This window comes from Oryzias melastigma, linkage group LG22, assembly GCF_002922805.2.
Source record: "Oryzias melastigma strain HK-1 linkage group LG22, ASM292280v2, whole genome shotgun sequence".
NCBI lineage: Eukaryota > Metazoa > Chordata > Actinopteri > Beloniformes > Adrianichthyidae > Oryzias > Oryzias melastigma.
The window spans coordinates 18,128,415-18,142,586 of record NC_050533.1 but is presented as its reverse complement, the minus strand read 5'-3'; the positions used below and the strand labels follow the sequence as shown (position 1 = coordinate 18,142,586).

Below are 14,172 nucleotides of genomic sequence, written 5' to 3'. Positions count from 1 at the left end.
GGCAATGTGTGTTTTTTTATTTGATTGTCTAAAAAGGAGCATTTGGGTGACGTCACAGCAGTGTGGTGCGCGCGTGCCGCGCTGGCTCGCGCAGAGAGTCCACTGACAGTCTCAGATGCAAGTCAGAAGTGGAATGTAAAAGAATGTCCAGAACAAGTATTCAGGCTGCCAGCTGCAGAAGTGCGGCTACAGCTGAAGCGATTAGGAAGTCTTGGTTATTGATTTTACAGAGGAGATGCACGATTAGCTGTGACGTTGATCTCAAATGGCGCCCTAGTGCTGTACTGGACAGACACTTCAGAAGCCCATCTAATCAGAAAAATGTAAATTTTCATAACAGCTCTGCGAAAAGTGTCCATATCCATTTTAATGCGCCCCAAAACCAGCTCCTCTACGAGCAAAAACTATTTTTTTTTCTCGAAAAATGCGATTTTTTTTTTTTTTTGTAATCTGTGTTTCCATTAAAGATAACTAATAATCAAATATTCTCTGTGTCTCCAAGTGGGAAAGAGAGAAGGTGGACGTCTCATTTTTTGTTATTAGCTGCATTTCCATTACACATTTGCGCAAAACTTTATGGAAATTTATGAAATAAAAAAAGAAAAACAGTTTCGAAATGACACTGGTTCCATTGAATTATATTTTTGTGATAAAGCACAAACAACTCACGCAATAAGTCATTAAAAACACGGCGATGAACGAGAACAAGTTTTTTTTTTTTTGATTCACTAAAAGGGAGCATGTGGGTGACGTCACAGCTCTGTCTGGGGCGCGTGCAGCGCAGCTCGACTCAAGAGAGGGAGGAGTCCGTTCAGCGGTTAAAAGAAAAATCATTCTAACAGGAAAGAACCAGGACCTTTTTTTCTGTTTGAAAACACGACAACATAAATTCAAGTTTCTGTCACGGCGCACGTGCTCATGAGACTTCAGGCTCCAAGCTGCAAAAGTGCGGCAGTAGATGAAGCGATTAGGAAAGCAGGAGGAGGAGCTGCTGGGCGATTCTGTATGACCCGCAATTTCTAAAGCGCTTTGACGCTGCAGGACCTCTTGGTGCGCACGGCTGTACAGCGCTCATATCAGACGATTTAAAAAAAAAGAAAAAAGAAAAAAAGCATCTATTTTTAAGATGTTTTAATTTTTTATTCTTTATAAAGGCAGGTGTGATTTTAAGAAAAAATTGCATCACAATAAAATAAAATAATCGAGCAGCTCACAAGTGAGTTGTGCTATTTTTAGAAGAGACCTGCGGGCGACTGATGAGGTGCTCGCGGGCGACCTGTCGCCCGCGGGCGACGTGTTGGTGACCCCTGGTCTAGATCATTCAATCTGATCAGAATAATCAGTCAAATTAGACTTTGAGAATCCAGAATAATTTGAACATCTGAATTAAAAACAATCGTTTCTACCCAATGTATAAGACGTAGATATCAACAACTTGTATAGGAAAAAATATTTTTAACATTGAGCTGTGAATTGTATTTGACAGCTGCAAAACAAACAACTTTTGGTATTAATACCACTATTTACTGCTGTAATACAAGTATAAGTCCTATTGTACAGCATGACTTTTATAAAAGAAACTCTGAAAAAAAGCTATATTTACTCACTAAATGGATTCTTGGTGATGACTGGGTTGGTGATCAGTGCATCTCCAACTCCCCACATGTTTTCGGCACGAATTCGGAATTGGTATTCATGATTCTCAATGAGTTTTTCTGCATTAAATTCTAGAGTGTCCCCTTTGACCTTAGAAGACACTTGAGCCCAGTTAGCTCTGCTGGTTTCACGTTTGTCTATGATGTAGTTGTTGATAGGGGCACCACCATCTTTCAAAGGAGGGACCCAGGACAACTTAACACTGGTGGCAAACACCTCATCATATTTGACACTGGCAGGAGGGCCAGGCACGTCTGTGAAGAAACAAATTCACTGTTAATGTAAAACTAAATACTAACAAAATTATTTTGAGCTCTGTTCCCACCAAGATCTCACCTAGTACATTAACTTGAATCTCTGCAGTCTTGGAACCACTGGCATTCTCAGCCAGTACTGTATAAGTACCTGTGTGTTCTTTGGTGACATTGGGAATCTCTAGTTGAAAGTGATGCCTCTGCTGTGTGATTAACTGACCTTCACCAGATTTCAAGTTATCATCGTTTCTCTTCCAAGTTACTCTGGGCATAGGTTTGCCAAACACATCAGCCTCTAAAATAATTGTGGTACCAGCTTTGATCTTAAAACCCTTCTGCATCTTGGTGTTAAGTTCGACTCTTGGAGGAACTGTATTTAAAAAAGAAGAGAAAAAAGTTACAAGCATAAACAAGTAGTGTGGATTTATGCTCAGTGGTTTATTACCCAGTTCACTTGAGTAAAAAGTCAAAATCTCTCACCATTCTCTGCACAGACCAGGATTGGTTCGGTGGTTTCTGAGGGCTTGCTCATATTCACAGCAGTTTTGGCAATGACTCTAAACTGGTACTGAAGATCTCGCTCAAGGCCAGTGACTGTATACTCCTCCCTTGGAACGTTTTGACTACTAGTGTTGCAGCGAATCCAATTGTCTCCTGGCAGCCGCATGGCTTCAACATAATAACCTATGATCTTGCTTCCACCATCATTTTTGGGACGGGTCCAAACCAAAGTAACAGAGTTCTTGGTAACATCTAGGACCTCTGGTTTACCTGGAGAGTCTGTGATGCAGACATGTTTTTTAAATTAATTTAATGGGGTCTACAGCCATGTTACAAATACATACACGGTGCAAGCTTACCAACAGGGGTCCTAGCAGTTACAAAGTCAGTCTTCTTGCTTGCTTTGCCTTGCCCTGCACGGTTGATGGCAGACACTCTAAAAGTGTATTCCAGGCCCTCTATAAGGCCAGCACATGGGTACTCAGTGGTACGCACGACAGTGTCATTAGCCTTCACCCACAAAAGGCTGTTCCTCTCCTTTCTCTCAATATAGTAACCAGTGATGGGACTCCCACCATCACTCTCAGGCTTATCCCAGGCAACAAACATACAGTCTTTGTTGGTCTTGTTAATACGACAGTTGAGAGGCTCACTTGGGACATCTATTAATGAAAGTTAGCATTCTTTAACACGAACAATACAAACCTTTACTTAAGCCATCTATACCATGATTTGAGATGCACTTTCATACATAAAAAACACATGTAGATCTAATGCTCATTAAGGCCTTCACATGAGGAAAATGTTATATACACTTACCAAAGGGAAACTTGGCAACCATCCTGTCAGACTGAATAGGGTCTGATACACCAAAGCGGTTTTCAGCACGGATCCGGAATACATACTCTTTTCCCGGAATAAGTTTTCCCAGTCTGCAACTGGTCTTTGGGCAAGATGACACTGCTGTCACCCAGTCACCTCTGCTCATGTCACATTTCTCAACCACGTAGTTGGTAATGTTGCTACCACCATCCTCCAGTGGTTTATTCCAGGAGAGGGAGCAAGCATCAGAATCAATGTCACTGATCTCCACAGGACCTTCAGGAGGACCAGGAATGTCTAAAATATACAAGAGTTAGATGATGTCTTCTGTTGAATTGGAATGTAGAATTGCAAATATTGTAAATATTTGAATTAATTTGGACATTACATAGCTTGACGGTGTATCTTTTTCTTTGATTTTATTGTTAATATATTCAATATAATGCTTTTTTGGTGACCTCTGCTGTGAATTAGTTACGTCAATTAATCCAACTCTTTACAATCAACATGAGTACAAACCTCTGATAACAATCTTTAGTGCCTGGGACACTTTTGCTGAACCGTTCTCAGCCACAATACTATACTCTCCACTATCAGTCCTTGAGACGTCTTTGATGATAAGTACGCATAAGTTAACAGACTGATGCACAGCCAGGCGACTGGATGGAACCACTGGATTTTCATCACGCATCCACTTGCAAGCTGGTGTGGGTTTTCCTGAAACCAGTGCCTCCACTCTTAGTTTGGCTCCAGCTCTAGCACTGGCTGTCTCTGGCATAACAATCTTTGGCTCCACTGTGGGTTAAAATGCAAAAGGTTTGGCTTAGTGGATTTGGGAAAAATTAAAAGGTATAAAGTAAAGGTAAAGTGGGCACTTAAAATTTTAATAATAAAGATAATTTTGATATGGATCCCATGCACTTCCAGACAAAGCATAGACTCCATCCATCCATCTTCTTGTCCACTTCTTCCCTTTCGGGGTCGCGGGGGTGCCGGAGCCTATCCCGGCTACTGATGGGCGAAGGCGGGGTACATCCTGGACAGGTCGCCAGTCTGTCGCAGGGCCTCAATCACACACACATCCACTCTCACATTCACACCTAGGGGGAATTTAGAGTTACCAATTCACCTATGAAGCATGTCTTTGGATGGTGGGAGGAAGCCGTAGTCCCCGGTGAGAACCCACGCATGCACGGGGAGAACATGCAAACTCCACACAGAAAGGTCCCAGTTGGGAGTCGAACCGGGGCCTTCTCGCTGTAAGGCAAGAGCGCTAACCACTACGCCACCGTGCAGCCCAAAGCATAGACTCAAATTATATTTTTAGGTACACTAATTAAAGTTGGTGTAAACACTAGTCAGCAAAACACAGAAGTTGATTCAAAGCATTTAGGCCATGAGGCATGGTGAAAGTCAAAAAAAAAAAAAAAGGCAGTTCGGTGGATGAAAATAACTTTTATCAATATTTTAAAACATTGGCAAACTTTTAACCTAACCTATTTAACCTCCTATGACCTGGAGTCCATGTGCGTGGACATCACATTATGAGTTATATTTCCACAGCAGTTAATTCTGCTTAACTGGGGCTCTGTGACTACATGTTTAGATGGTTAGCTCAAATATTAGCTCAGGTCCTAAAAGGCTATAGAAAAGCAAGACTTACTTAAGTAATGTAATAGTGTGGACATACTTTAATAAACAGACTTTTATAAGCAAACAGGGTCTTCTGGGACCGACGTGCATTGCTTAATTGGCAGAGCCCATCATTTTTATTGTATTCTTACTTACCATGTTTTCCCACATTTTGTGACTAAAGAGACCTATATTTTTGATGGTTGTCTCCACCAAAGATAAATACAATTTCATGAAATTTAAGTACAGGGGTCCCTTGCCATTTTACTGCTCACTAGATTTTTTTGTGCAATTTTGTATGCATTTTTTTACTTACAGGTTCTCCTTAGGTTCTCCTTTCTAATTGGCTGTAGAGCATTGTCAATCAATCTGCACCTTGTAGTGTTTCTTTAGCAGAATGTGTTCATCTTCACACATTTACATAGTGACCACAAGTAGCTTTTTTCTGTGATAATATTATTTTCAATAAATTATTGTTTTCTTTTAAAGGGTTTGAACTTTTTGGTTTAAATAGAGAAAAGTGTCAAAATGTTAATGTATGAAAAAAAGTGTTTAAGCAGGGATAGGTAACTCAAGGCCTCAAGTATTGGATACCTGCATGTTTTCTAACATATCCTGCTCTGGCATGTTCTAATTGACTGGACACACCTCAGCCAGGTAATTAATCATAAGTAGGGCTTGGATGTGTGGAAATCATGCAGACACTGCAGCCCTCGAGGCCTGGAGTTGCTTATCCCTGATTTAAAGTGTGCAGTGAAGGGTTTTGTTTTACAGCCTTAAAACATTTATAATAATTGTAAAAAAAAAAAAAAAAAAAGCTGACTACTTCACCAAATTCATTTATCGCAAATATATTTTTTAAGAACATAGCTCTCACAATAAACAACTCAACCTCAAGTTTCAACTGATTCTTTACACACACAGAATCATGCCCTTTAGTGCCACACCATCTGTCCACGTTGCACCATGCATAGTGAAACATTCCACATATTTGCATCACTGTTGTACAGTCAAGAAAGTTACTGTAATTATTGTATATTATAATGGATGACATTTATGAGGAATATTTCCGACAATATGTTTAAACAAGAATAAAGACAGATAAAGGCAGTTCTAGATGTATTAGAGGATATAATCTGGTAAAAAATCCAAGTAGCTATTGAGTGTGCATAATATTTTAGAGAATATTGGGAACGACCCTCATAGATTCAAACTCATACACAATAGCATACCCATTTGTTCCTTGATCTCAATTGGTTCCCTGGTCTCAGTAAATGAGCTCAGTCCCATAATGTTTTTGGCAGCCACTCGGAACTTGTACTTCTTTCCCTCTTTAAGGCCACTAACACCAACTGTTAGACCTTTGACACTAGTGTAGGTGTTCCATATTTCCTTTTCAGGTTCTGGCTCTTCTTCCTCCTCTATTGGAGGAGAAGGTGGAGAGGGTGCAGGAGCTGTCTCTGCTTCAGGGCCCTTTTGATAGTGGTAAGGAAAGGTTAAGAATGTGTAGCATACCATTTGAAGGCAAAGCTAGGTTTATAAAATCACAATAAAATACTTATAATTTTGAGATATATATAGTTACAAACCTCAACAGGTACTACTGGCTCTGGAGGAGGTTTTACCTCAATGTATTCAATTACATAACCATCAATTTTAGCACCACCATCTCTTTCTGGCCTTAACCAGCCAATTGTGGCACTATTCTTTGTTATTTCTAGAACTTCTATCTTTACGCATGGGTCTGGTTTACCTGAAAAGAAAAAAAAAAACATGTTTAATAACTTTTATAGAGATGTCCAAGTTTCCTTATATGTTTTATTAGAATGTAAGATGGAGCCAAGAGATAACACTCACTGACAGGATCAGTGGCGAGGTAGGAAGTTTGTGTCGTTTTGGGAACACCAGAGCCATACTCATTGACAGCTGTGACTCTAAAATAGTATTCAGTACCAGGTATTAGGCTGCTGACTTTGAAGGGAATCTTTTCTGGGAGAACCTCAGCCTTAACAGATGCCCATGTCTTGCGGTCAATCACGCGTTTTTCAACAATGAAGTATTTTATCTCACTGCCACCATCATTCTCTGGAGGATTCCAAGTTAAGACAGCTGATGTCTGTTTAATGTCTGTTGCTTCAAGATTCATTACCGGTCCAGGAGTATCTGGTATGTGGCGAAAGGAAGAGATACATTTTAATGCATTTTCAAAAATATATATATTTTTAATATAAAACCTACAATAATACACTTTTCACAACAAAAAAGTCCAAGTAAAAAAAAGATAAATGAAAACTGAGACTTACCAAGTACTTTAACATTGACAAAGACGGCTTTTTCCCCAGCAGGGCTATGTAGAGTTAGGCAATATTTGCCAGAGTCATCGCGAGTGCTGTCAGGAATGACCAAGAAGGTCATGGTGTCGATAATATCGATTTTACCCTTCCTGACAACATTGTCAACACCCATCCTTCTCCAAGTGATCTTGGGAGGGGGCCTCCCTCTGATTGTGGCACAAAGTCTTATGGGACAACCAGCTCTAACCGTCAGTCCCTGCTTCAGGCTAGCATCCAAATCAATTTCTGGTGCCTCTGTTGGAGTAAACAGTGCAAATGTAACTTTTACATCACAAATATAGATTTAAGAGTTGGTTTCCAAAGACCTACTAGTAATGTAAAGATTAATATGTTTTTTGCTTTGATGAAAGATAAATGAAAAAAAAATGTAATACATACCAAGAATTTCCTTTGGGATGACAGGACTCTCTAGATTACAGGCCAGACTCATGCCCACCTGATTCTGGGCAGACACTCGGAATTCATACACAAGACTCTCATTGAGACTTGTGACAGTGAATTCACACACAACTAGTTGAGCTGCAACATTGCACCTCTTAAAGCCATCTTCTCCTTTCTTGGCAGTCCCCTGTATTCTCATCTCTACAACATAGCCAATTATTGGAGCTCCTCCATCAGAGACAGGTTTTGACCAACTAAGAGTTACTGTGGATTTGGTACTGTCCACAACCTTTAAATTAGATGGTGGTGCAGGAGGCTCTGTAAGAAGATACAATGTGTATAAAACAAAAGGAATTGAGGAATTTTGTAAATTTTAGTCATTAAGTAAAAATGAACATGTTGTATGTTACATACCAACTACATCTTTTGCTGTGATGGAACGAGATGCCTTGCTTGGATTGCCAATGCCAATTTCATTGACAGCCTTTACTCTGTACTGGTAGTCATGCAAAGGTAAAAGTCCGCTAACTGTGAAACGAGTTCCAGGAATCGGATCCTTATTGACCAGGGTCCATCTGATGGCATGTTCTTCTTTCTTCTCTAACAGATACCCTGTGATTGGCTTTCCTCCATTTTTTTCTGGCTCTGACCATTGCACAGTCATGTCTTCCTTGCCAATCTTAGTTACTTCTGGCACTTCAGGAGCATCAGGTACATTAAACTGGGTACCAGCAACAATTGCGTCACTCTGAACCGCAGGTCCTGGGCCCATTTTATTTTCAGCTCGAACTCTGAAGATGTACTCGTTGCCCTCAATGAGACGAGTTACTTTAGCTTTATTGGTGATGACGGCGTTGGAGTGTACAGACCAAACCCCTCTTTTGGTCTCACATTTTTCAATAATGTAGTTGTAAATATCACAGCCACCATCATCCTCTGGGATTTCCCAGGCTAGATGGCATCTGTCGACAGTAATACCAGAAATTTTAAGATCCCTAATGGGGCCAGCTCTGTCCAAAACGTTGACTACAGCATTAGCAGAGCATGATCCTGCACTGTTAGAAGCCATTATATAATATTTCCCACTGTCAGTGCGTTTAGCACCAGTGAGCAAAATCTTAGAAAAGTCTGCACCAGTCTCAATTTGAAGCCTGGAGCTCTTTCTAATCTCTTCAGTACTGTCATCTTTTGTCCATTTGACATCTGGTTGAGGCTTACCCTTCACTGTTGCTTCAATGGCAATGGTATCTCCTGCCCTAACTGTAAGTACTCCTTCCAGTTTAATTTTGATCTCAGGTTCTTCAAGATGTTCTTTAACTGTTATCTCATCTGTGGTCACCCAGTTACTCTCTCCTCCTTCATTCTTAGTCTGAACTCTGAACTGGTAAATCTGATTTTCAATGCACCTGTCAGCCATAAAATACGTTTCCTTGATTGCACCCTTGTGAATCCTCTCCCACTCATCTGCCTCTTTAGGTTTCTTTTCTATATGATAACCTAGGTTACGGCTACCACCATCATTGTCTGGTTTTTTCCATTTAAGGAAACAGAAAGTCTTGCCAATTTCAGAAATGTGCAAGTCGATGGGTTCCCCGGGCTTCTCAATGGGATCAACTGCCAAAACAGGTGTTTTAGTCTCAGTTGATGGCCCAGCACCAATTTTGTTCTCTGCACTAACACGAAAGAAATACTCACAACCTTCTGTGAGAGGAGCCTTAATCAGGCGCTTAGTCCAGTCATTGGAGACCACAGTCCAGCCTCTTTGGCTTGGCTGACGGCACTCAATAATGTACTGTGTAATCTCTGTACCTCCATTATCTTCTGGATTTTCCCATGACACCATGCAGGATTTCTTAGTTGCATAGGCTGTCTTCAGATTTTGACAAGGGCCAGGTATGTCCAAAATATTGACCACAATAGTTGCCTGTACTTGTCCACTGCTGTTCTTGGCAAAAATAGCATATTTTCCATAATCTGACCGCATAGCATCACTGATGACCAGCTCGCAAAGAGGGTAACTGTTATTAATCTCTGTGCGCTTATCCCTTGACAAGGCCCTGGCATCCTTGGTCCATGTAATCTCTGGATCTGGTCGGCCTTTCACTCTACAGATCAAACTAATAATCTGGCCTGCCCTGACTGTCAATGCATCTCGGCAAGACACGTCAACAACAACTTCGGGCGGTACCAGTATATCCTTTGCCAGGATGGTCTCATGCAGTTCCCTGGGTTCACTCTCTCCAACCTGATTGGCAGCTCTAATGCGTATTCTGTACTCCATTCCCTCAATAAGACCTGGCACTCTGTAAGCACACATTTTGATCAGATCCTTATTAATTCTGTTCCACTGGGCTGTTCCTGACTTCTGAGCCTCAACCACATAGCCAAGAATTGGGCTGCCACCATCTCTTGTTGGCTTGGTCCAGCAGATGTCAGCATAGGATTTGCTCCAGTCTTTGAGTTTAGGATTACCTGGAGGTCCGGGTTTAGTGATAGCACGAGTTGCCTTGATAGGATCCGATGTAAGAGAAGGTTCACTAATGCCAGCAACGTTTTCTGCAAATACTCTAAACTCATAGATATTGCCTTCAAATAAACCAGAAACTCTATATCTTAGGTCCAGCACAGGAGTTTTGTTGACACGAATCCACTTTCCTGTCATTTCTCTGCGTTCAATTACATAGCCACTGATGGGGCTACCTCCGTCATATTCAGGTAAAGCCCATTCTAATGTAACTGCATTTTCTGTAATGTCCGAACATTCTGGAGGACCTGGGGGACCAGGTGGATTGAACAAGTGTTTTGCAATAGTGGGTGGACTTTCAAGCCCGGCACCAATGCCAATCTTGTTCTCAGCACGAACACGGACAACATACTCACGACCCTTTTCCAACCTTGACACTTTAGCTTTAGTACTGGTGCCACTTGAGCTAACAACAGACCAGGGCTCCCATGGTTTCTTCACATCCTTCTTTTCCACAACATAGTTGGTGACAGGAGTGCCACCATCATCCTTTGGTGCCCTCCACTGAATCATCATGTAATCTGGGGTAACTTCCAAGATATTTATGGGCCCAATTGGTGGTCCTGGTATATCCAGCACAGTGACATGAAGAGCAACTGTCTTACTACCAGCTGGATTGGAAACAGTGAGGACATACTCTCCAGTGTCTGCCCTTTGACAGTCAGAAATTCTGAGATTGGTTGAAGATTCAACAGTTTCAATGTGATATCTCCCCTCATTTGTTATTTCTTTGCAATCGGTCATCCACTTAGCAGTTGGAAGTGGTATACCCATCATCTTAGCTGGCAAAGCGATAGTGCTGCCAGATTTTAGAACAAGTCCTTCTATGAGCTTCACATCAACTTCAATGGTGGGTGGCACTGATGGGAAACAAAATCAAGAATATGATTGTGAGATGTTCAAGCCAATCATGCAACTATATACATCTTGCATAAACAATGAAAAATCTTACATGTCTTCTCTTGGCAAGTGACTGGGACACTTGTGTCAGGACGACTTACACCTATGGCATTCTGAGCCTTAACCCTGAAGCGGTAAGTTTTGCCCTCCACTAAACCTGTCACATGGGAGTGGTTGTTGCTAACAGTCTTGAAAGTGGTCCAGTCAGTCTGACTTTCTTCTTGGTACTCCACAATGAAGCCAGTAATTTCACTTCCACCAGTGCGATCTGGCCACTCCCAAGCCAACCAAACCTCTGTCTTGTCTGTATCAGTGTGGTGCAGGTCCTTTGGTGGGCCAGGTGGATCTAAACATATGTATGGAAGTAAAATTAGTTAAAATGTTGGAAAAATAAAGCATATTCAGAAAAAACTTTAGGGATTTTGTTTAGATAACATAATGCACAACTGTTATTAAATTCTATTAAAGAGGTAGACTATATAAGTTTCACTAATTGTAGAATAAGTTAATAATCATGTAAGTTTCACTTACAGAGAGGATCAAGAGCCTTAATTGGTGTCTTGGTGACAGTGAAGTCACTTCTACCAAATTGGTTTTCAGCAGCCACTCTGAAAAGATACTGGATGCCTTCCATCAAGTACATGGCCATTAAACTCAGCTTTTTATTGGCTGGGGCAACAGGCACCCACTGATCTGCTGCCACATCTTTCTTTTGTACAACATAATGAGAAATGACCGCACCACCATTGTCCTCTGGCGGTTTCCATGTCAGATATGCAGACTCACTTGTTACTTCTGAGATTGTTAGATCTCTGGGAGGAGAAGGCTTGTCTGTTGGAAACCAAAGTTTGCAAAAGTAAAATCCCCATTTTTTTTGGATTACCAGTCATGTTTGTTGTGAAGTCAACTTACTCAGTACAAGGACTGCAACAGTTGCTGATTTCTTTCCAGCAGGATTTTCCACTGTGACAGTGTAGTTGCCAGAGTCAGCACGGACGCATTTAGTAATAAAAACTTTACTACCTGAAGCAGTGACTACAACAGAAACGTGAGCAGGAACAGCTTCATTATTCTTGCTCCAGCTTACTGTTGGAGTTGGTACACCCTTAATTGTTGCACTAAGGGTGATATCAGTGCCAACCATGGCTAAGTGGTCACGTGCCATGTTACCATCCAGTAGTAACTCTGGTTCCTCTGTTAAGAAAAGAAAATAATCACTTATACTGTTTTTTTTTTTTTTTCAATTTTGTTTTCTCAGTCTTGTCTTGACTAAATATAAAACATATGAATAATTTCAATTTTTAATAAAAAAAAAATATATTTCTTCAATCAAAAACTTTGGGGATTTCAAGGCAACATTTTTTTTTATTTGCTTAAGGAATCGGGATCTCAAACTGAGTTCATAAAATTCCATTGTATGTATAGCAGGAAGCCCTAGCATGCAAAATACAATACATGAATGTTTCCAAATATTTCTAAACCAAGTACATTATGCTGTTGTCTAACATTTTGTGATGAAGGCTCTTACCTAGTCTCTCATGAACCTTGATGTTCTGTTTCACATAAGCAGGGTCAGATTTTCCAGCAGCATTGACAGTAAAGATCCTGAAAGTATACTCTTGGCCATCAGCCAAACCTGTCACGACATAGTGGAGATCAGGACATTGATCTGGGGTCTCGTTAGCTTGAGTCCACTCAACTGAACCCGGTTTTTGGAATTCAATGATGTAACCAAAGATTCGTCCTTTTCCATCATGGCGTGGCATTTGCCACTTCAGGCTGACGGAATCTTTGGTCTTATCATAAGCCTCAGGGGTCACTGGAGGGCTGGGGAGTACTATGAAAAAAAAAATAGAAAAAAAAATAATCACTAACTTGGCAAAAAGTTGATTTTGTTCAAATGCGATCTGTTTTTAATGTTTTAAAAATATTACAAAATATGCTACTCAAGACGTGCAAAGCATCAAATGAAATATTTTTCAATCAAAGCAGAGAGAGCATTTTTTCCCCATCAAAATCATACAGGAAGTGTAACAAACTGAACACGCATTAATATTTTTTTTGTCACTTTTTGTCAGACTGACCGATGGGATCTTTTGCAAGAATGGGTTTTGAGGGGACACTGGGATCACCAGTTCCAAGTTCATTCTCAGCCATCACCCTAAATTCATACTCGCAGCCTTCCACCAGATCCTGAACTCTGTACTGTGTGGCTGGGTAGAGGGTTTCTCTGGTGACTCTTGACCATCGCTTTGCTCCAGGCTCCTTCTTTTCAAGTACGTAATTGAGAATAGGTTTTCCTCCATCCCGAGGTCGATTCCACAGCACTAGGGCATTGGTAGCATATACCTCTCTGACTATTGGCATCTCAGGGGCTTCTGGGACTCCTTCACAAAAGAAACAGAAGCCAAAAAAATACATGGTTTAATAATTCTTTCAGAACCATTTTAAATTTCATAGAGAAAGCACTTTACTGAAGATTCATTATATTTCTGGCACGATAAGACTTTGTTAGAAAAATGGTGAGGCTAAAATTTCTTTAAAGTATACAGCCTTTTCTTTTATACTGGTGTGTTGCATCTGCATAATGTTCTTTATACCAGGATTTTCCATCAGAATTAGATTAAACAGGCAAGGAATGCTTGGAAATTTCCCACCATCCTTATTGTTCATTTTTCTTTTCCACATACCACTCTTAGAGGTTAAGCAAAGACTGAGGCAGATCAAACTTTCTAAACAACTATTGCTAATTCCAAAGCTTCTCAATTTGAGGCACTGTTGCCTTGACAAGGTGTGTGTGAGTTGGGGGGTCAAACTATCCAAATCAACAAATCCTGGTCTGAAACAAACATGCTTAGGAATATGCTAAAGTTGATCTGTTATTTGAGGGAGAACTAGATAAGCAAGGTTTTCACACTTTTTCATTAACTCAAATGGGACAAAGGTTATAGCCAGAGGATCTTTCTGAAAGTTAGGCCTTGAAATCCACATTGCTACTGACAGTTGAAGTTGGCGACAGTATAAGGCAGCAGAGTGTGTGTAAATATGTGTGTAAATGGGTGACTCTAAAGCACTTTTGGTCTTAATGATGGTAGAAAAGTGCCATTTAAGTCTACACCATTAAACATTTACCAATTAGGTGTCAGCA

At 40.6% G+C, this 14,172-nt stretch overlaps 1 protein-coding gene across 1 annotated transcript in view; it reads right to left on the bottom strand.

Moving 5' to 3' along the window:
* Positions 1 to 14,172, bottom strand: part of ttn.1 (titin, tandem duplicate 1) — a gene marked incomplete in the record, with an annotated part of 209,359 nt that overhangs the window by 54,127 nt on the left and 141,060 nt on the right. The window contains 17 exon segments of the mRNA XM_036209999.1: positions 1,608 to 1,910; positions 1,993 to 2,280; positions 2,391 to 2,690; positions 2,771 to 3,073; positions 3,231 to 3,530; positions 3,753 to 4,028; positions 6,098 to 6,338; positions 6,455 to 6,618; positions 6,723 to 7,028; positions 7,169 to 7,453; positions 7,598 to 7,918; positions 8,015 to 10,984; positions 11,077 to 11,370; positions 11,556 to 11,855; positions 11,937 to 12,218; positions 12,553 to 12,861; positions 13,109 to 13,411. Of these exon segments, the coding sequence (XP_036065892.1) occupies positions 1,608 to 1,910; positions 1,993 to 2,280; positions 2,391 to 2,690; positions 2,771 to 3,073; positions 3,231 to 3,530; positions 3,753 to 4,028; positions 6,098 to 6,338; positions 6,455 to 6,618; positions 6,723 to 7,028; positions 7,169 to 7,453; positions 7,598 to 7,918; positions 8,015 to 10,984; positions 11,077 to 11,370; positions 11,556 to 11,855; positions 11,937 to 12,218; positions 12,553 to 12,861; positions 13,109 to 13,411 (7,545 nt within the window).